Source organism: Marmota monax, unplaced genomic scaffold (assembly GCF_021218885.2).
Source record: "Marmota monax isolate L192 unplaced genomic scaffold, Marmota_monax_Labrador192_F-V1.1 WCK01_AAM20220418_F8-fsc00263, whole genome shotgun sequence".
In the NCBI taxonomy this organism is placed as follows: domain Eukaryota; kingdom Metazoa; phylum Chordata; class Mammalia; order Rodentia; family Sciuridae; genus Marmota; species Marmota monax.
The window spans coordinates 3,275-27,203 of NW_026693408.1; the positions used below are offsets into that span (position 1 = coordinate 3,275).

The 23,929-nt window shown below is 35.5% G+C and overlaps 1 protein-coding gene across 2 annotated transcripts in view; it reads left to right on the forward strand.

Annotated features, from left to right (window-relative positions):
- Nucleotides 1-799: 799 nt before the first annotated feature.
- LOC124101212 (uncharacterized) overlaps nt 800-23,929 on the forward strand; it is a 29,236-nt gene continuing 6,106 nt past the window's right edge. The window contains exons 1-9 of one of the 2 annotated variants that reach the window (XM_058583350.1): nt 800-6,416; nt 7,214-7,357; nt 8,617-8,766; nt 8,922-9,065; nt 10,949-11,092; nt 12,951-13,094; nt 19,326-19,454; nt 21,289-21,432; nt 23,082-23,219. In XM_058583350.1, the coding sequence (XP_058439333.1) occupies nt 6,284-6,416; nt 7,214-7,357; nt 8,617-8,766; nt 8,922-9,065; nt 10,949-11,092; nt 12,951-13,094; nt 19,326-19,454; nt 21,289-21,432; nt 23,082-23,219 (1,270 nt within the window). In that variant the 5' untranslated portion in view covers nt 800-6,283. The remainder of the gene's footprint in view (nt 6,417-7,213; nt 7,358-8,616; nt 8,767-8,921; nt 9,066-10,948; nt 11,093-12,950; nt 13,095-19,325; nt 19,455-21,288; nt 21,433-23,081; nt 23,220-23,929) is intronic. The other variant, XM_046457064.2, reaches the window with a different exon arrangement.

Consider the following 23,929-nt stretch of genomic DNA (forward strand, 5'->3'; position numbering starts at 1 on the left):
AGAATGTAACCAGCTGTTTCAGCTATAATTTCTTGTCCCTGTGTGGAGCTCTAAAGTTTGCTCAGGAATTTTGGTTCTTCTGTGTTGTGACTGTGCCCTGGAAACCATGAACTGGGCTGAGTCTCCAGGCTCATTGTAAGCAGGTTGTCCAAAGAAAAATTTCTCAAAAGAATAGAAATTCTACTATCTCATAAATTCTGACCTAATCAGAAATAGAGCTTTAGAGAGTAGCATGGCTTCCAATCCAAACCTCAACACCCTATGATAATATAGTGAGCACACAAGTTTGGTTTTTAGAAGGATACAAATTTTATATTCTATGAAGTCATGAGCCATATCTATTCTTAGAGCTCAGCACATGATATTCAGAAAATTTGTTGTTTGAATAAACAAATGAAGTGAGTTCCTAGTGTATCCATATGATCTTTGTTCCATTTTCTAGGAGCTTCATACTTAACACTTATATTAGCCACAATCTCTGTACACTTTGGAGGACAATGCCTGGATTCATGAGGAAAGAGTTTCTGAATAGAAATAATTACGCAACTCCCCTTTCACCCTCTTTCTCTTTTATGCTTATAAGGGGAAAGGTAAAAGAGCAAAATCTAGGTAGATTAGTACAGGGGGAATCTGAGCATACCTGAAGAAATCCAGTTCAGCATCCCTGCTCAGTTCCTGAAAGAAAGGTATAGCTTGGACCTATTCTTTCATAATATTGCCCTACTGGCACATTCTCTCTCTCTCTCTCTCTCTCTCTCTCTCTCTCTCTCTCTCTCTCTCCTCTCTCCTCTCTCTCTTTTTTTTTTGGGGGGGGGTGGATTTCTGTTTCTGTCCAATTGACAGAACCTCATCACATATATATTTTACTTTTTGGAGAGTGAAGAGGAGGAATTCAGTGGATACATTTTGTGAAAAAAAAATTTTTTAGAAGTCCTATCAGGGAATAGGTGGTAGAATTCATAGGCATAGTATCCACAACATATAATATTAGTCAAACCTAAAAGGAAAGAACAAACATAAAATTAAACCATGCCTAGTATTACCCTAGGAATACCTGGTACTTGGAAATGTAGAACTATGAATTATTAATCAACCATCTTTAAGATTATCCTGCAAATAATGACTCATTGAAGATGAGTTAACAATCTGGAAATATAAAAACATGAAACTATAGATTCTTTAAGCACAAGTGCAACATGTTTTAACCCTGAAAAAAAATTACTTCACTATTTTGTAGTGATACTAAATAAGTATGTTTAAAACTATCATAGATATAAGAAAAATCAAAATACTACAAATAAAAAAATATTTTTACATAATCAGGCTTTCAGAAATGAAAAATATTGTCCTAGAAAATTTATTCTGTGACTGAGTGAAAATTCTCCATGACTCCTATGTGATTGGTCCCTGGGCCCAAAATATAAACCAAAGAGTACTTCAAAGATGAAGTACTCTTTATCATTCCATTTTTAAATTCCTGTGTTTAGCCCTGGAATGTTGAGGGAGAGGGCCAGGCTAACGTAACAGTATTTGACCAATTATTAACACCCACATCAATGGGAATGAAGCTAATATTAAAATAGTCTAGCATGTGTTCAAAGTAAGGGAGAGACAACTCTTTCCAAACAATATCCTTTTCAGTTAACTGCGGAGTTCATCTGGTGCTGTTTCCTTTCTGGACCTGCAGACTAAAAGTTTCAGGAAATCAGTTTGTATAGTTGGCAGTATATCTCCTAAATATTTTTTTTAATTTTTGAGATTTTGGTTTTATATTAATTTTTTAATTGACACACAAAATTGTTCATGTTTACAGAGTGCTATATTATGTATTAATAGATATGTATTCTATATAATGTTCAAATTAGCATGGGCACATCTGTCTCCTTAAACCTTTATTATTTCTTTGAAATGAAAATATAGGTAAGTTCAACAACAAATGAGACATAAATGGAGAGCATTACCTACATATAAATAAGTGAGATAAATAGAAAATATGAAAGAGAGATTAAGATAAATCAAGATAAAAATTTAAAGTACGATTACTTTATCAAAGTACGATTACTTAATCAAAGATATTTCTGAGAATTCTTGAGAATAGAGTCAGAATGCAAATTCTTAGAATTGGGAAACATCATAATCTTGCTATAAGATTGACAAAGTAAATTCAACCCCAAGTATACTATACCAAAAATTTAAAACTCCAATATAAAGATTTCAATATAACTATTGAGAAAATACCTTCCAAGGAATGATTTGTCAAACAGTAAATTTTTCAAAATCAATCATGGAAAGATAGACAAGATAGTGTGTTGAAGATAAAGAACATTCACAGTCGGACAAAAATAAAGATAAATAAAGACATTTTAAGGCAAAATGATAAACAGGTTTTAAAAAGACTAATGGAAAGAATCTAATCAGAAAAATTAATTTGAACACAGAGGAAATACGATAATCAGGAACAAATGGTGAGCTAACAAATGGGTTACTCTGCAGTTGGATACAAATAGGCTTTGATGTTCTAAACCCCCAAAATACTAATTATTAATGCAAAACTGATAAAAGAGGTATAATCAAAGTATTTGATATCAATAATATGTAAGAAAATGACCAGAATTTAAAAGTATCCTCCGCTCCTTATATTGCTCAGAGAAAAGGTAAAGTCATTGACACAGACATTACCCTGCCCTCAAGAAAAAAAGAGAAACAGCCTAATCTATGGTCTTCCCATGAGAAAGCCACTTGCTCAATATGAAGTGCATAGAGATTTTTAAAGATTGGAGAGTTTCCTTATTTGTTATTAACTGTTATAACAAATCATCACAAACATGAGCTTGACACAATATGAATTTTTTCTTACAGTCCGGGAGATCAGAATTCTAAGTAATGTCATATGAGTCTAAAATCAAGGTATTGACACTATTGGTCTCTTCTAGAGGTTCAAGTGCAGAATGTTCCTTCTCTCTTCCAGCTCTAGAGGATTTTTGAATTCCTTGGTTTAGAGCTCCATTCTCTCTCTCCCACTCCTACCTTTCAATATTGGTGGTCAAGTCAACCCAGCAGAGCCTCTCTAGTCTTATTTAATTTAAATTTAAATTTATTTTGAAAGAAACTCTCACATGGTTGCTGGGGCTGGCCTTGGACTTGTAACCTTCCTGTATCATTTTTCTAGAATCACTGAGATTGTGGGAATGTGCCATTGCACCCAGCATTCCTTGCTCTCTTTCTTTACTCTGACTTCTTCAAACTGTTGTCACAGCATTTCTCCTGCCTTTTCACCTTCAGGCTTCATTCTTAAAAATATCCTTAGGATTATATATGTAGGATCCTCCCTTATAATTCAAAAAAATCTCACCACAAGCTCCTTAATTGAATAACACTTATAATGTTCTCTTGGTCACAGAAGATAATATTCACAGGTTTCAGGAATTAAGATATGAATATCTTAGGGAGGCATCATTAAACTTTCTATGACCATCACGAAATGTGTTACACAGAGTAATAAATGTATATTCAGGTAATAAATATTAAAATATTTAATATTAATTTCACTCTAGGTGACAACAGAGTAACAAGATATACACATTGCAACCAGCTCAATAAAGACCACATATACACACCTAAGTTGGGCCAAATTAACATTATTAATACTCAAATTTTAAAGATTTTATTCTCCATGAGTTTCTGGCACACAGTGAGCAACTTTGTGAATGAAATATTTAGTATATTTCTTTAATTTCCATTCAATTTAACAGAAATAATGAGCATATAAAAAGATGATCCATAACCTGGTCATGTTCCCTGGAAATAAGAAAACTCCATTTTTTATATCAAACATTTCTCTTCTTTCTCCTTTTGAGACCAGGAATACCCATAAGTGTAGATGTTTCAACTAGATATGAGGGTGAAGAGTGAGAAGGGAAATATAAATGTGGCTGAGATCCAACTGAGCTCTCCTGTCTGCAACTGATACATGCAAAATAAAGCCCAAGCCCAGATCACAGCAAGAACACCAGGTCTTCTACTTTTCCTTGGGGATATGGTTATTGCATCTATGTATAACAAAGCTTGAGATTCAAGGGAAATCTAGAAAAGAAATGCGTACAAGTTCAAGGATATAAGAGCAGGGTTGGGTTGGAAAAGACGTAACTAAAGAAATGATAGTTTTCTCAAAAATAAAGGGGAAGACTCACTAAGTCTGAACCTGAAAAGTGACACTCTACTGGTAATTGCAAGAAAGTATCTGACAACCAGAGGGTACAGATTGAAGAATGTAAAAGGATTCTTAATATTGTTAATAACTGTTTTTACCTTCCAGAAAGAAGGGGTGAAGTTCCTATTATCTCTTCATGGGTGAAGAAGGGAGGCAGAGATTTAAAATGGTTCTTAATCTCTGGTCATTCACAACCTCTTATCTCCATAAAAAAAAAAAATGAAGTTTTACCCTGATTTAAAAAAAAAAAAAAAGATGAAGTTTTACCTCACCCACCTAGTCTTAACATGATAGGTTCTCAAATTTATCTCTATAAACATGTACTCCTTCATTCTCCATTCCTTACTCCCTTTTCCTTAGACCCTCATACATACACATAAACTCATACCCTCACAGATTAAATCTTTCTATTCACATTCCACAGTGCAGGCATTCCTCAAATCTTCTTTCTTCTAACCTCATGCTTTGAATGACACAATCTTCATTCAACTCATAGAAATAACCCTACTTTAGTAGAATGTCGAATGGTGTAGTCCAATTAATAATGCATGACATTATCAAAACCATTTTCCCTCTTTCAAACTCCTCTCTCTATTCCAGATTACATAATCCACTATCTAGAATCTCACATCATCTACCTCCTATCCATGAGTCACACTCATTCAATAACATTCTGATAGTCTTTGCAGATCTTCCAAAATGAATAAGGTCACAGTCTCATTCAAACCTAATAGCTACAGTGTAACTGCTTGTCCTTCAAGAGTCCATAGTTTACAGATAACAGTCCATGCAAGAGGAAATATACAGGTACCAAACAATGCCACAATGTCTCCCAGATATATACTCACACTGTATTCAAACACAAGAAAACCTCAGTCATACACTCACTCATAAATATGGTAAAAACAATAGCCTATACACAGACATACATATGCCAGAGACATTCACAAACATGCATACTTTCTAAAAAAGTTATACCACAAACGATATATTTTGTCATCTCTACACCAAAATCATACACATGACACTCTCCAGTGATGTAAAAAATAAATGATGCAATTTGAGAGTAAAAATTTGCTTAACAAATGGAAACTTATTGACAAAGGAAAGGACTTATGTGCTTATGAGTTCATTTATTAAGAATTAAAATTTTGCTATTTAATAAAGCTTGTGAATTCAAAGGTATGGCCCTTTCCATTGGAAATACAGAGGAAAAGGAAATAAGTGAAATTAGGAAGTTTTATAATATATTTTAAATTCATGGTAGAGGTAAAGTTGTTTGAACAGGACAGAGTATGCAAGGGAAAAAACCCAGCGACTCAGAATGTACTCTTAAATTGGTAATATTCTAAGATCAGATCTGATATGATGACAAGAGATGAAAAACTTAGAACCCTGTGTGGGCAGGGGGACACTGTGTGAGTCTGAGAATGTGCCATACCAGTGACAAGGCCAAGGAGTTGCTGTGACACTTGAGAATACATAGGCACTCCAGACTGGAGGTTCAGTCTGGAGCCAGTTGTAGAGAAACCCACAGAATCTCCTGTTAAGCGAAGAACTCATCACCCCTCACCAGGCCCTTGTGCTTCAGAAGCCCTGCCAACAGCAGCCACAAGGAGCACTTCTTTGGAAGAGATGAGGTGGGACAAAAGTTGGAATCACTGGATTCTTTCCTACAAATTCTAACTCTTGAATGAAGATGCAGAAGTTTTATATGGTAATCTAGAGGTGACAAGCGAAAACATTTTACCTGCATACCAGAGTCAAATTCATTTTTAAGATGAGTAAAGACGTCCAAACAAATAATAAAGGTGACTTCCTATATGCCAGGAAAGATTTTGAGTCTCTGATACACTTACAAAAGCACATGCTAATTCTGAGTAATGCAGCCCCACAAAGATATATCAATCCAATAAACATTTTTAATACATAGATTTTGGAAACTTAAAAAGCAAGTTAAATATAATCTTCATGATGACAAACAAAATATGTGTTATTTTACGTAGTAGTTTTTGAATGATTGTTTAATCTAAAATAATGTCATATATTTGATTCTCCCTCTTTTGTTCAATAATGTTAGATTCAGAAAAATCAACTGCAATGTTGGGACCTTCAGGGCTGACCCAAGATCACAGGTACACAACACAGGACTCTACCCCTGAAAATATCTGCAGCACCTTTTCATCAGATAAAGTCACTAACAGAGGTATGAGGTAGAGGAGAGGCGGGTCTGAATGTTTAACAGATTTAATAGAACCATGCCCACTTCTTAAGGAATTCTCAAAGAATTTTTATCATTTTGGGGAGCTAGAAATTATCTATCTGTACCACTGTCCATCACTCTCTCGCTCCATATATGTGTGCAAACACACACACACACAAACATATTTAATTAAAAATTATGTTGACCTATTCATATATACATGAATAGACAAATATGGATGTAAATATACATATCCAGGGCCAGCAGCCAATTTAGGTGTTCTGGCCCTGGTACTCTTCTTCAATGGGAGAAGTTTGCCTGGGTTGACAGGAAAACTTTTTTCTCTTGGGCTATTCTGTCCAAAATCTTCTCATGTCATTTAGGAGTTCTTTTGTAGACACATGAGAGAGTTTAAACAATGTAAAGATCTCTCTGAAAGACAATTGTTTGATTATTTATATAATTCCCCTCCGTTCACACTCTCTATATATGTATACACACACACACACACACACACATATAATGTCTGAAAAAATATCCAATCACATCTGTTTTTTTTAAAGAGAGAGAGAGAGAGAATTTTTTAATATATATTTTTTAGTTTTTGGTAGACACAACATCTTTATTTTACTTTTTTATGTGGTGCTGAGGATCGAACCCAGTGCCCTGCACATGCCAGGTGAGCGCTCTACCGCTTGAGCCACATCCCCAGCTCCAACACATCTGTTTTTGAATGACACAGAGCCCAGATAATTGCTGTATCTCAATGTTTATTGCTTTTTTTTTTTCATTCTAACCAGAGTTTCAGAAGTTTAAAGAGGTTGTTCCTGTACCATGTGCAGCGGTCCCAGACCGGACTCATCCATCAGGAGGAAATTCATTAGCCTCAGAATATTTCACCTATGCACCCCCCACCAGGAAGCTTATTCCTACTGGCAAGCATGGTAAGGCAGATGCGAAAGTGGGATCTGAGCTCAAGCAAATGGTACAGTTGAGGTGCTAGTACAACCCTTACTCACTTCACTGATCTTTGAAATATAAAAGAGGGATTCAAGGCAGAGGGACTAGTACTGAGGCCCATTGAGAGGAAAAAATAGAGAATGTGCCTTCCAAATTGAACAAAAATCGTGTGTTAGGGCATACAGAGAGGGAGGCAAGCCTTTGAAACAAGGCAAAATACAATCACCTTTTCTGAGAAGATCCCTACAGAGTTCAACATCTCTCAAGTGCCTAAAAAAGAGCTCCTAATGGACAGTGAGTTCACAGTGAATAGAAAAGCCTGGATGAAAGGGAGGAAGCTGAGAACCCAGCAGACTCCTGCCTCTGGATGAGAGTTCTGGGTCGGGAATATATAAATGGCTACTGGTCTTGGAGATATATATATATATATATATATATATATATATATATATATATATATATATATTCATTTATTCATTACAATAGTAATAAATATATATTTTATATATTTATTACTATTGTATATTTATATTGTATTAATATATATTTACTATATATAATTACTATTGTATATTTATATCAATATATATAAATATATTTGTAACTTATATATGATGTATATATAGTAAATGCATTGGTAAATATATTTGTAAATATGTATATGTAATGTACATATAATAAATGTATTTGTAGATATATAAATATATATTTACATATAAGATATTTGTAAATATATGAATGTATATGTTTGTAATATATATAATATTTGTAAATATATTTATAATATAGTTCAAATATATCTATTATATTTATGAATATATACATAAATATATATATATAATAAACAGGTCACAATGAACGGCTCTCCATAAGCATTCTACAAATATTTTATTTGCACAATTTCTCATGGAGAAATTCAACTAACATTAATATCCATCCTTTAGTGATTGAACATCACATTTTAGTTATGATTCAGTTTCCAATAATCTATGTACATTTCTTAAAATATAACATTCAAGATATTCTATCACAGAAAATCTACTTCATCCATGATTACAATAATTGTTGTTTACCTTTACTTTGAAATTTTGAATGGGAAAGTCATTGTAATTAGAGAGAGAGAGGAAGTTCCAAGCGTAGTAATGCCTGAAATAAAATAGTCACAAAACATATCTGTTTTGGAATGATATAGAGCACATATTGTGCTATATCTCAATGATTGTTGATATTGCTACATTTTCAGGGTTCCAGATATTCCAACAGGTTGCTCCTGCCCCATGTAGGATGAACTGGATTCAGGTAGGAGGAGAAACTTCAACATCTGAAGAAGATTCCAAATATATCTTCTCAGAAAGCAAGCACATTCCTACTGATGAGCATGCTAAAACACCCGGTAAGCTCATCATAATTAGCATGAGAATCTTCATGGTGGTAACAAAACCTGAAACAAAATATCCACTCCTCAATATATCTATTTTTGGATGACACAGAACTCAGATTATGTTATGCCTCAGTATTTGTAGTTGTTGCTGTTGTTTCATTCTCCAGATTTCCAGAAGTGGAAAGGCATTGCTATTGAAAAATACGAGCTAGAAGCAGCCAGGACTCAGGCAGCAGGACAAAATTCATCTGATTCAAAATATTTCAGCTGTCTATCCACTACCACTAAACTCCTTCCTACTGAGGAGCATGGTAAGACTGGATGCAAAAGTGAGGTTGAGCTCAGGCAGGAGATATACCTGAGGTGCTAGTCCAACTCTAGCTCACTTCTCTATTCTTTTGAATATGGGGGAAAGGATTCAGGGCAGAGGCACTGACAACTAAGACCTCTTGGGAGGAGCAAATAGAGATGATATTTCAAAACAAGAAAAAGTTCTTCAACACAGACCTGCATGTGAACACAGGGTCAGCTGTGATGGAGGCAGGGGACATGCTAAGTGGTAAATGGGAATTTGTCTAGAAACTTTCCCCTCAGATGGCTCAAATAAAGCTCACACACTCATATGTTCACAACTTTCAAATAGGTATGGTCCAATATCTCCTTCTTTGTTCTCCCCTTCAATAGTCCCCTCTTTCTGCACTCATCTTTTACTCTATTACCCTTATTTAGGTATGCATTTGCCTCCTTATTTCTAAAAAAAAAAAATTCATGAGTTCAGTGATTTAGACATCAATCCTATTGATGCTTCACATCCCTTCACACAGATAACTTGTGTGACTCCTTCCTTCAATGCCAGACCAAGACCTAGAAAACTTATATGTCCTAAAAAGAAGCATTTTAATATATAGTTTTTCACCCAAATATCTATGGATGATGCCGATTTCTGCTCTTCATATACCAGCCCAAATATATATATATATAGTATATTCTCTCATAATGGGAAATGCAAACACACATGCTCAAACATACACACATAATCACACACATACACACAAATACACACACACATACATACACATTGACTTATCACCATCCCTCTTTTCCAGCACCTAATTTATTCACCTGATTTGTAATAAAACATACATATTTACACAAAGCCTACCACCATATTATCATTTTTCATAAATATGTACACACCTCAGATAAAAGGTACAGAACAGAACATTCTCAGATACATGCACCCCTATATTTTCATGCCCAAACACAGGTTATTTTATGTCCTATATCCCAGAAATTTATAAATTATATCAATATTTTAAAAGCCTTCTATCCTTTGAGATGCCTTTTGTACAGTATTTGGAGGAAATGGAGACTTATTCCCCCTTTCCACATTTCTGATTTTCAATGTCTTGGCCAAGGAGAGCTGTACATCCCCAATGCATATGAACAAGGAAGGAGACAGGAAAGTGTCATTTATGTATGTTCAAATGAAAGTAGAGTTTCTGTGTTATGTTACTGAAGGCAAAAATAAAAAAAAATGCATGAATAAAAAAAAATCACTTTTCCTGAGAAAGACACCTACAGAGGTAAACTTCCCAACATGTGTCTACCAAAGAACCCTAAACTGACAGTAATTTCAGCTTGGACAATGTGACCAAGAGGAAGGGAGGCTGAGAGCACAAAGGGACTTACTCAATCAAAGACAATCCTAGGGGAAAAGGCCCAAATGTCTGCAGGCCATAGACATATGAACCTAGATGTTGTACATATACATATAAACATATCTATGTAGTTGTCTATGTTGATAGCACAACAGAATTAGTTAAGAAACTTTACTCCATATCCATTATTTGCCCAATTTATAAAGATAGAAATTAGGTGACAAAGATAAAACCTATACTTTGTTGACTATATATCACATTTGTGATAAAATTGTTTCCAACATTCTGTATACTTTTCTAAAACTATCACAATTAAGATTTCCAATTACAGTAACAACTAACACATGCTATTTTAATAACAACTAAATATTTTTAAAATTTCAATAGTAAACTCAACATAAGAGAATGTTTCATGGTGGTTAATAATACCTGAAATAAAATATCCACTCAATATGTCTCCTTTTGGATGACCCAGAACCCAGATTATTCTATGCCTCAGTATTTGTAATTGTTGCTGTTGTTTCATTCTCCAGATTTCCAGAAGTGGAAAGACATTGCTAGTGAACCATACATGCTGGAAGCATCCAAGATTCAGGCAGCAGGAGGGAACTCATCTGATTCAAAATATGTCAGCTGTCTCTCTACTACCAGCGAAATCCTTCCTCCTGAGAAGCATGGTAAGACAGATGCAAAGGTGGGGTTGAGCTCAGGTAAGTGGTACAGTTGAGGTGCTAGTCCAATCTTTGCTTGCTTCTCTATTTTGAATGGGGGGAAGGGATTCAGGGCAGAGACACTGACACCGAAGTCTCTTGAGAGGAGCAAATAGTGAATATCCTTCAAGATAGGAAAAAATTCCTCAACACAACCATGCAGGTGTAAGGGAAACAGGCAACATGGTAAAAGGTGCATGGAAATTTGTTCAGAAACTTGCTCCTCAGATGACACTATTAAAGCTCAAGACATACTCACATACTAGAAACCTTCAAATATGGCCTCATTTCTCCATTGTTATACTTCTCTTGTTTAATAATCCCCTTTCTCCATTCGCCTTTCCTCTATTACCATAACACAGGTATTCCCCCACTCCCTCATTCCTATACACAACCATTCTTATATTCACTACTTTCCACATTAATCTCATAAATGCTTAGCATGCCTTCACACAAATAACTTGTGTTAAATTCATAATGCTATATAGTTATCTATGTTTTGTACCAAGAGGTACAAAATTTCTATGTCCTGAAAAAAAAGTATATTCAAATATAGATTTTCTCACCCAAATGTCCATGGGTGAACATGTTTCTATTCTTTTTAGATCAGCACTATGTACCTCATATTGGAAAGCATAAACATGTACTCAAATGCAATCATAAAAATACTAACAGAAGTACACATCATCACAAGTACACACAAACATAAATTCATCACCATCCCTCTTAACAAGAACCAAACATATATATCTGATATATAACAAAACATACCTATAGTTGCAGATAATCTACCACCATCTCATTTTCCATGGAGATGTACCATGTACACACCTCATAAAATACAAAACAGAGAATTCCAAGATACAGGCACCACAAATTTTCAAGCCTGATCACAGCCTGTGTTATACCTTATATTTGAAGTATACTTTCCAAGCAATTGATAAATTGCATCAATGTGTTATAGTTGATCTATCCTCTGAGATCACCTTGTACAATATGTGGAGGAAATGAAGATTTTTTTCTCCGACCCACATTTTTAATATTCAATGCCTTTGGTGAAAGATCCGTGTACATCATCAGGACATATGAAGAAGGAAAGAGTCATGAAAATGAATGTGTAGTATAAGTATGTTCAAATGAAAGTAGGGTGTCTGTCTTAACGGGCTACAGAAGTGGGAGAATGTTCTACCCAAAGGCAAGAACACAACTGCTTTTCCTGAGAAGATACCTGCAGAGGTAAACCCTTCTCATGTGTTTACAAAAGAACCTCTGAGAGTGAGTTCAGCTTGGACAATGAAGTCCAAATGGAAGACAGGCTGAGAGCCCAGCAGAACTTCACCTAATGAAGGAAAGTCCCAGTGCAAAAAGCTGAATGGCTGATGCCATGGACACATGAACTTAGATATTGTAACATGTACATACAAACATATTTACATATTTATGTGTATTGATATATGACAAAAATAGTTAAATAATAATCTTTTACTACATATCTATATTTGCCCAAATTATCAAGAAGGAAATTAACAAAAACAAAACAATAACACCCATACATTTTTGATTACATATTACATTTTTTATAAGATTCCGTTTCCAATTTCTGTATATTTTTCTAAAAATTTCACAACTAAGATTTCCAATCACATTGTACTCTAACACACACACCATTTTAACAACTACTATTTATTTAAAAATTTTGAATGGTAAACTAATGGTAATTAGCATGAGAGAAAATTTCATGGTGGTAACAATATCTGAAATAAAATATCCACACAGTATATTTATTTTTGAATGACACAGAACTTATTGTTGTTTCACTCTCCAGATTTCCAGAACTGGAAAGAGTCATCTATTGAACCATGTATGCTGGAAGCAGCCAGTACTCAGGCAGCAGGAGAGAATTCATTTGATTCAGAATATGTCACCTTTCTCTCCACTACCAGCAAACCCCATCCCATTGAGGAGCATGGTAAGGCAGATGCAAAAGTGGGGTTGAGCTCAGACAAGAGGTACAGCTGAGATACTAGTCCAACCCTTGCTCACTTCTCTATTCTTTTGAATAGCAGGGAGGGACTCAAGGCACAGGCACCAATATTGAGGCCTCTTGTGAAGTGTGAATAGTGAATGTCCCTCAAAATAGGGCAAAGTTCCTCAGCACAGGCCTGCATATGAATACTGGGGCAGCTGTGGGGGAGACAAGGGAGATGTTCAATGTATGTGGGCATTTGATCAGAAACTTCTCCCTTAGAGGCACAACTCAAGTTCACACACTCATGTGTTAGAAACCATTATACTAGGTTTTGCCCAATTTCTCCTTCCTTATACTTATTTTCTCATTCAGTAGTCCCTTCTTTCTCCATTCATCTTTCCTCTATTACCATTACAGAACTGTACAACCTTTTCCCCTCATTCCTACAAACAATGATTCTTAGATTCTCTGTTTTCCACATTAATCCCATAAATGCTTCATATGGCTTCACGTAGATAACTTGTGTTAACTTTATAATGCTAAATTGGACCTAGAAAATGTATATTTTCTTTAAAAGAAGCCTTTTCATATTTAGATTTTCTCATCTAAATGTCTGTGGATGTTGGTTATTTCTTTCTTTAGTAGATCTGCACACACTTATATGTAGTGTGTATTCTCCTAATGGAAAATGCAAACATGTGTGCTAAGACATACATGCAAAATTAAATGCATACACACAAACGAGGACATATACAAACACACACACACACACACATTCACTTATCATCCCTCTACTTTATCAGTACCAAATATATTCACCTGATATATAACAAAAGATACATATAATTGCATAAAACCTACCACCATCTCATTTTCCATAGAGATGTACCATGTACTCACCTCCAATAAAAAGTAAAAAAAAAAAGAATGCTCTCACTTCTCATCCCCAGTTACTGTATATCTTATATCCTTATAATTGAGAATTACTTCACAGAAATAGATAAATCACATTAGTGTTGTATCCTCTGAGATGACAGAAGATCCTCTTCTCTCCTCTGAGATGACCTTTGTAGAATATTTAGAGGAAATGGAGACTCCCTCCTGCTTTCCACATTTCCAGTTTTCAAAGCTCTTGGACAAGGACCCCTGTACATCCTCAGTGCATATGAAGAAGGCAAGAGTGATGAAAGTGTAGTATATGGATGTACAAATGAAAGTAGTAGGGTTTCTGTGTTATGAGTTACAGAAGGCAAAAATAAAAAAGGCATGAATACAAAAAAATCACCTTTCCTGAGAAAAGACACCTCTAAAGGTCAACCTCTCACATATGTCTACAAAAGAGCCCCTAAATGACAGTGATTCAGCTTGGACAATGTGACCCAAGAGGAAGGGAGGCTGAGAGCTCAGCAGAATTCATCCAATGGTGAAGAGTTCCAGGGAAAAACCTGAATGGCTGCCGAATATGAACATATTAACTTAGATTTTGTACATGGACATATAAACGTATCTGTTTATGTATATTTATAACTTAACAGAAATTGTTGCTTAATGCACTTTACTTCATATACACTATTTGCCCAATTTTTCACAAAGGAAATTATATGAAAATAATAACACCATAATGTAATGACTATCGTATTCGTGATAAGGTTCAGTTTCCTATATTCTGTGTATTTTCCAAAAAGATCACATTCATGATTTTCAATCACAGTGGCATCTAACACACAAACCATTTTAACAACTACTGTTTATTTCAAAATTTTTAATGATAAACATATCATAATTAGCTAAGTGCATGTTTCATGGTGGTAATAATACCTGAAACAAAATATTCACTCAATATATCTGTTTTTGAATAACATAGAAGCCAAATTATGTTATGCCTCAGTATTTGCTGTTGTTTCATTCTCCAGATTTCCAGAAGTGCAAAGGCATTGTTACCAAAAAACACATGCTGGAAGCAGCCAGATCTCAGGCAGCAGTAGTGAATTCATCTGATTCAGAATATTTCACCTGTGTCTCCACTTCCAGCAAACTCCTTCCTACTGAGGAGCATGGTAAGACAGATGCAAAGGTGGAATTGAGCTCAGGCAGGAGGTAGAGCTGAGGTTCTAGTCCAACCCTTGCTTGCTTCTCTGTGAATCCAGAAAGTGGCACTAATACTGAGGCTTCTTGTGGGGAGCAAATAGGTAATGTCCTTCAAAATAGGGAAAAGTTCCTCAGCACAAACTTGCATGTGAACACTGGGGCAGCTGTGGGGGAGACTTGGGACATGCTAAGATGTGTAGGGGAACTTGATCAGAAATATCCCTTTCAGATGGCACCACTAAAGCTCACACACTCATGTGTTACACACTTTCAAACTAGGTATAGTCCCAATTTTCCTCCTTGGTACTTATTCTCTCATTCATTTGTCCTGTTTTTCCAGCCTATTTTCCTATATTACCAATACAGAGGTACTCCATTGTCCCCTTATTCTTACAACCATTCTTAGATTCACTGTTTACAAATTAATCCCATAAATGCTTCACATCCCCTCACCCAGATAACTTGTGATAACCTTGTGATGCTGGATGAAGACCTTGAAAATGTGCATGTCCTGAGAAAGAAGCATTTTCCTATGTGGATTTTCTCACCCAAATGTCTATAATGATGGCTGATTACTGTCCATCATGAACAAGCACACACTTATATATACTATGTGCTCTCATAATGGAAAATGCAATCACACATGCTCAAACACATACACACAAATAAGCACAGGGCACTCACAGACACACATACATGTACGTATACACTCACCACCATCCTCTTTACCAGCAGCTTCACGTGATATGTAACAAAACATACATATAATTGCACAATACCACCATCTCATTTCCATATAGATGTACCATGTACACACCTCAGATAAAAGGTGAATTCCCAGAAACTTGCACACTCCCATTTTCATGTCCAAATATAGGATACCTTATCTCCTTATATTTGACATTTTCTTCCCAGAAATTGATAAATTATATCACTGTTTTATGTGTCATCAATCTTCTGAAATGTACTTTATAGAATATTGCAGGAAATGTAGATTTCCTCCTCCACCCACATTTCTAATATTCAGTGCCCTTGGACAAAGATCCTTGTACATTGTCAGTGCATGTGAAGAAGAAAAGAGTCATTAAAGTGTAGTATATGTATGTTCAAATGAAAGTGGAGTTTCTGTGGTATGGGTTACAGAATAGGGAAGAATTTCACCCCAAAAGTCAAGAATGCAAATGACTGCATTTCCTAAGAAGACACCTGCAGAAGTAAACTTCTCATGTGTCTACAAAACAGTATTTCTCTGACAGTGAGTTCAGCTTTGACAGTGTACTCAAGTTGAAAGGAGGCTGAGAGCCCAAAAGAACTTACCCAATAGAGAAGAGTTCTGGGGAAAAGCCTGAATGCTGGTTGTGGACGTATGAACTTAGATACCTTACATGGACATATAAACATATCTATATACTTATGTATATGGATAGCATAACAGAATACCTAAGTAGCAAACTTTTATTCCATATCTACATTTGCCCAATTTTTCAAGTAGTAAATTAGCTGAAAAAAAATACCACTCATACTTTATTGATTGCATATCACATTTTTTATAAGGTTCAGTTTCCAATATTCTGTATACTTTTCTAAAAATATCACATTCAAGATTTGGAATCACAGTGACATCTAATAACTAATTCTGATAGCTACATTTATTTAAAAATTTTTAATAGTAAACCCATCATAATTTATCATGCGAATATTTCATGGTGGTAAAAGTATCTGAACAAAATATCCATCCACTCAATATATCTATTTTTGAATGACACAGATCCAAGATTATGCTATGCCTCAATATTTATTGTTGTTGCTTCATTTTCCAGATTTCCAAAAGTGGAAACAGATTGCTATTAAACGATACATGCTAGAAACAGCCAGGAATCTGAAAGCAGGAGATCATTCATCTGATTCAGAATATTTCACCTGTTTTTCTACTTTCAGCAAAGTCATTCCAGCTGAGGAGCATGGTAAGACAGATACCAATGTGGGATTGAGCTCAGACAACAGGTACAGCTGAGGTGCTAGTCCAACCCCTGTTGACTTTTCTATTCTTTTTAATAGGGGGAAGGTATTGAGGGCAGAGGCACTAACACTGAGGCCTCTTTAGAAGGCACACAGGGAATGTGCTCTCAAAATAAGAAAAAGTTCCTCAGCACAAAACTGCATTTGAACACTGGGAAGGCTGTGGGAGAGACAGAGGCATGCTAAACTGTGTATGGGAATTTGATCAGAAAGTTTCTCCTTAGATGGCACAATTAAAGCTCACACACTCATGTGTTAGAAACCATCATACTAGGTATTGCCCAACTTCTCCTTCCTTGTACTTCTTCCCTTGTTCAGTAGTCCTCTTTTTCTCCATTCATCTTTCCTCTCTTACATTATAGAGGTACATTCTCATGCCTAAAAACAATCATTCTTAGATTCTCTGCTTTGGACAATTTTTTTTAATCCCATAAATGCTTCACATAGATAACTTGTGTTAAATTTGTAATCCTAGACCAAGACCTGAAAATTGGCTATACCTTAAAAAAAAAAGCATTTTCATATATAGATTTTCTCACTTAAGAGTCTGTGCATGATGATGATTTCTTTCATAGAGCAGCACCTACTTATATGTACTGCGCTCTCACAATGGAAAATGGCAAGATCAGGCACTAAAACATACCAACATAATCACATATATACAAGCATACACACACACACACACACACACACGAACGCATTCACTCCAAACCATCCCTCTTTACTAACGCCAAACATATTCACCTGATAAGTAACAAACAAACATATAATTGCACAAAACTACCAACATCTCATTTTCCATAGAATATACCATGTACACATCTCAAATAAAAGGGACAAGACAGATAATTCCCAGATACATGCACCCCCATTTTTCATGCAGAATCACAGGCCATTTTAATTCCTTATATTTGAAATTTTCTTCCCGGAAATTGATAAATTACATCAATGTTTTGTATGTCATTTATTCTCCAAGATGCCCTTTTTACAATATTTGGCACAAATGGAGACTACTTCACCTACCCACATTTCTAATTTTCAATGACCTTGAGGAAGGAGTTGTGTATTTTGTCAGTGCATATGAAGAAGGAAAGAGTCCTGAAAATGTAGAGTATGTATGTTAAGTGAAATTAGGGTTTCTGTGTTATTGGTTACAAAAGAGGGAGGAAGTTCCCCAAAAGGCAAGAGTGCGAACAAGCGCCTTTCCTGAAAAGACAACAGCAGAGGTACACACTCTCATATGTGTCTACAAAACAACTAGTGACAGTGATTTCAGCTTGGACAAAGTGGCCCAAGAGGAAAGGAAGCTTAAAGCCCAGCAGAAATTCCTCCAGTGGAGTTCAGAGACCCAAGGCAAAAGCCTGAATGGTTGATGGCATTGGACATATGAATTTAGATATTATGTATGTACATATAAAAATATCCATATATTCATGTATATTGATTACATAACCAAAGTAGTAAATTTATAAACTTTTACTCCATATCTATTATTTGCCCAGTTTGTCAAGAGGGAAATTTGCTAACAATAACACCCACACTCTCTTTATTATGTATCACATTTGTGATAGTGTTCATTTTCCAACAGTCTGTATACTTTACCAAACATATCATATTCAAGATTTCCAAATAGTGATATCTAACACACAAACTACTTTTTTTTTATAAGTAATGAAGAAACCACTTTTTATAATAACACACAAACCACTTTTATTTGTTTTTCTTTTGTTTGGTTTTGTTTTTTGGTAGCAGACATTGAACTCTCAGGGTCACTTGACCACTGAGCCATATCCCTAGCCATATTTTGTATTTTATTTAGAGACAGGGTCTCATTGAGTTGCTTAGCACTGCACTTTTGCTGAGGCTGGCTTTGGACTTGCGACCCTCCTGCCTCAGCCTCCCGAGCCACTGGGATTATAGGTGTGTGCCACCAAACGTGGCCCACTGTTTTGTAGCTACTTATTATTTTGAAATTTTGAATGGGAACTTCATAATTACCATGTGAGAAAGTTTCACGGTGGTAACAATATCAATAACAATAAAATATCCACTCGATGTATGTTTTAATGACACAGATTTCAGATTTTGCCATACCTCAGTATTTGCTGTTGTTATATTCTCCAGATTTTCAGTACTGGAAAGAGTCTGCCATCGCACCATATATGCTGGAAGCGGCAGGAGAGAATTCATCTGATTCAGAATATTTCAGCTGTCTCTCCCCTCCGAGCAAAACCCTTCCTACTGATGAGTATGGTAAGACAGATGGAAAGGTGGGGTTGAGCCTCAGGCAGGAGGTACTGCTGAAGTGCTAGTCCAACCCTTGCTCACTTTCCTATTCTTCTGAATATGGGGGAAGGGATTCAGGGCAGAGGCATTAATACTCTGAGGCCTCTTGTGAGAAACAAAGAGTGAATGTGCCTTCAAAATATGACAGAGTTCTTCAGCACAGTCCTGCATGTGAACATTGGGGCACTTGTGGGGGAAATGAAACATGCTGAGGTGTGTGGGAATTTGTTCAGAAACTTTCCCGTTAGACAGCACAACTAAACCTCACAAAATAACCTGCTAGAAACCTTCATACTAGATATGTCCCCATTTCTCCTTCCTTTACTTATTCTATAGTACAGTTTTCCCTCTTTTGTCCATCCATCTTTCCTCTATTACCATTATAGTGGTGCTCTCATGGCCAATCATTCTTACAAATAATCAGTGTTATATTCATTGCTTTCCACATTAATCCAATAAATGCACCACATCCCTTCACCCAGATAACTTGTTTTAATCTTGCAATGCTAGGCCAAGAACTAGAAAAAGTTTGTCCTTAAAAAGTAGCATTTTCATATGTAGATATTATCACCCAAATGTCCATACTTGATGAGTATTTCTGTGTTTTGTAGACCAGCACACACTTACATGTATTTTGTACTCTCATAATAGAAAACAGAAACACATGTGTTATAACACACACATAATTACACTCATACACAAAAAAGTACATATCTCTCTATACACACACACTCACTCATCAACACACACATTCACTCATCAACATCCCTCTTTTGTAGCACTGAATTTATTCATAATAAAACATACATATAATTTCATGAAGCCTACCACCATCTCATTGTCCAGAGATGTACAATGTACACACCTCAAATAAAAGAGAATTTTCATATGCATGTACCCCCGTTTTTAATGCCTAATCACAGGCAATTTATCTCCTTATATCTGAAATTTTCTTCCCAGATATTTATAAAGTATATCAATGTTTTACATGTCTTCTATCCCCTGAGATAACCTTTTTCAATAGTTGGAGCAAATGGAGATTTCCTCTACCTTTCCACATTTCTGGTTTTCAATGTTATTGGCCAAGGCGCCCTGTACATCCTCAGTGCATATGAACAAAGAAAGAGTCATAAAGGTGTAGTATATGAATATTCAAATGAAAATAAGGTTTCTGTGTCATGGATTAGAGAAGGCAAGAGTACAAAAGGCATGAATATAAACAATCAACTTTCATGTGAAGACACCTGAAGAGGTAAACCTCTCACATGTGTTTACTTTTGTAAACATCCCCAAATTGACAGTGCATTCAGCTTGGACAATGTGGTCTAAGAGGAAGGGAGGTTGAAAGCCCAGTAAAACTCACTCATTGGAGGAGAGTTCCAGGGATAAAGCCCGAATAGCTGCCAGCCATGGACATATGAACTCAGATATTGTACATATATATGCATACATACACACACATATACATAATATATGTTTATGTATATTGATAACATAACAGAAATAGTTAATTAATAAACTTAATGACTACTTACTATATTTGTGATAAGGTTTGGTTTCCAATATTATGTGAATTTTTAAAAAATATCACATTCAAGATTTCCAATCACAGTGACATTTAACACACACACTATTAATAAATACTATTTGTTTCAAAATTTTGAATGGTAAACATATCATAATTAGCATTCATGGTGGTAACAACACCTGAAAAAATATCCACTTATTGTATTTATTTTTGAATAACACAGAACCTGCATTATGCTATGAGTCAGTATTTCTTGTTTTTTTCATCCTCCAGATTTCCAGAAAAGGAAAGGCATTGCTACTGAACCATTTATACTGGAAGCAACCAGAACTCAGGCAGCAGAAGAGAATTCATGTGATTCAAAATATTTCACCTGTCTCTCCACTTCCAGCAAACTCATTCCTCCTGAGGAGTGTGGTAAGACAGATACAAAAATCTCCCCCCTCAGATGGCAAAACTACAGCTCAGCTCACACACTAATGTTACACTTCAAACTATGTATGGCCACACTTCTCCTTCCTTGCATTTTTTCTGTAGTTCAGTTTTCCCTCTTTCCCCATCCCTCTTTCCTTTAGTACCATTAATTATGTAAACCCTTGCTCCTTTCTTCCTACAAACAACCATTCCTAGATTCACTTTTTTCTAGATTAATCCCATAAATGCTTCAAATCCCTCCACACAGATAACTTATGTTAATTTTGTAATGGTAAACCAAGAACTAGAAAATGTGTATTTCATGAAAAAGAAGCATTTTCATACATAGATTTTTCTCACCCAAATGTCTATGGATGATGGTGATTTCTGTTCTTCTTAAACCACCTCCTAAGTATGTATACTATGTATTCTCATAAAGAAGAATGCAAACATGCACACACACACACATACATAATCACACACATTCACAATCATACATCCATACATATAGACACACAAACATACACTCATCACTATCTCCAAACGTATTTACCTGAAATGTAACAAAATATACATACAATTGCATAAACCTTCCACCCTCTCATGTACCATGTACACACCTCAGATGAAAGACATGACAGAATTCTAAAACATTCCAGATACATGCACCCATTTTTTTATGCTTATACACAGGTCATTTTGTCTCATTATATTGAAATTTGCTTTCCAAGAAACTGACAAATTACATCATTCTGTTACATGGCTTCTTTCCCCTAAGATGCATCTAGAACACTATTGAGAGGAAATGGAGAATTCCTCCCCCTTTTCACATGCAAAATTTTCACTGCTTTTGGGCCAAGGAGTTCTGTAAAATCTCAGTGCATATGAAGAATGAAAGAATAGTGAAAGCTTAGCATATGTGTGTTAAAATTGAAGGGGGAGTTTCTGAATTATGGGGAACAGAAGAAGGTGGAAATTCCTCCAAAGTATGCAAAAATAGGAACAATCATCTTTCCTGACAAGATCCCTACAGAGGTAAACCTCTCTCATGTACCTACAAAAGATCTCCTAATGAACAGTGAGTTCAGAATGGTTCACAGCACCCTGGCAGAAATGAAGAAGTCAGACAACTTCTTCCTCTCTATGAGAGTTCTAGGGTGAGAACTCATGAAAGCTACTGACCTGGGATGAACATGCATACTCATATACTTAATACATATTTATAAATATCTATATAGTTAGATATAAAAAATGTCAAGATGAATGGTTCTTTATACAACTTTTCCTTCATAACCATTATTTGTACAATTTTCTTTGGAGAAATTCAGCTAATAATAATACCCAATCTTTAGTGATTGCATATAATATTTTGGCTATGGTTCAGTTTCTGATAATATGTATACATTTCCTAAAGTATCACATTAAAAATATTCTACCACAGTGACACCTACCCCATGTAAAAATTTTATAAATGTTGTTTGCTTTCATTTTGGAATTTTCAATGGGAAAGTCACCTTAATTCATTTGAGAGGAAGTTTCAGTAGTGATAACAAAGACTGAAACAAAATATTCACTGAATATATCTGTTTATGGATGACACAGAACCAAGATTATCCCATATTTCAATATTCGTTGTTGTGATTATTTTCCAGAATTCAAGAAGTGTCAAGAAATTGCTCCTGCACCATGTAGCATCACCAAGATTCAGACAACAGGAGAGAATTCATCTTTCTCAGAATATTTCACCTGTCTCTCTTCTCTCAGCAAACACATTCCTACAGATGAGCTTGGTAAGGCAGATGCAAATGTGGGATCTGAACTCAGACTAGTTCAACTCTTCCTCACTTCACTATCCTTCTGAATATAGGAAAGGGATTAGGGGCAGAGGGAGGCCTCTTCAACATTGAGACCTCTTTAGAGGAGCAAATAAGAAATGTGCCTTCAAAATACGACAAAGTTCCTCAGCACAAAACTGCATGTAAACCCTGGGGCAGCTTTAGGTGAGAGCAAACAGTACAAAACGTGGATGGGAATTTCATCATACCTTCCTTTTCAGATTGCACAATTCACATGATTTATTCCTTTTAACTAAGCATGGCTTCATTTCTTCTTCATTTTGCTTGTTCTCTCATGCAATTTCTTCTTTCTCTATCCATCTTTCACATTCTCCGATAGTATTACATAAGTACTCCTGTATACCCTCAATCTCACATATAATCATTCTGAGATTCACTGGTTTAAACATTAATTGCATAAATACCTCACATCCCCTCAAACAGATAACTTGTTTCATATCTGTAATGCTAGATCAAAATCTGGAAAATTCATGTCCCAAGAAAAAAAAGGCCTTTTATATGCACATTTTCTCTTTGAAATGTACATTGATGACCATGCTTTCAGCCCTTCATAGACCTGCATCTGTTCGTATGTACTATGTATTGCAAATCATAAAACACACAAAAACATGTACATACCCACATACCCTCATCAACATCCCCAT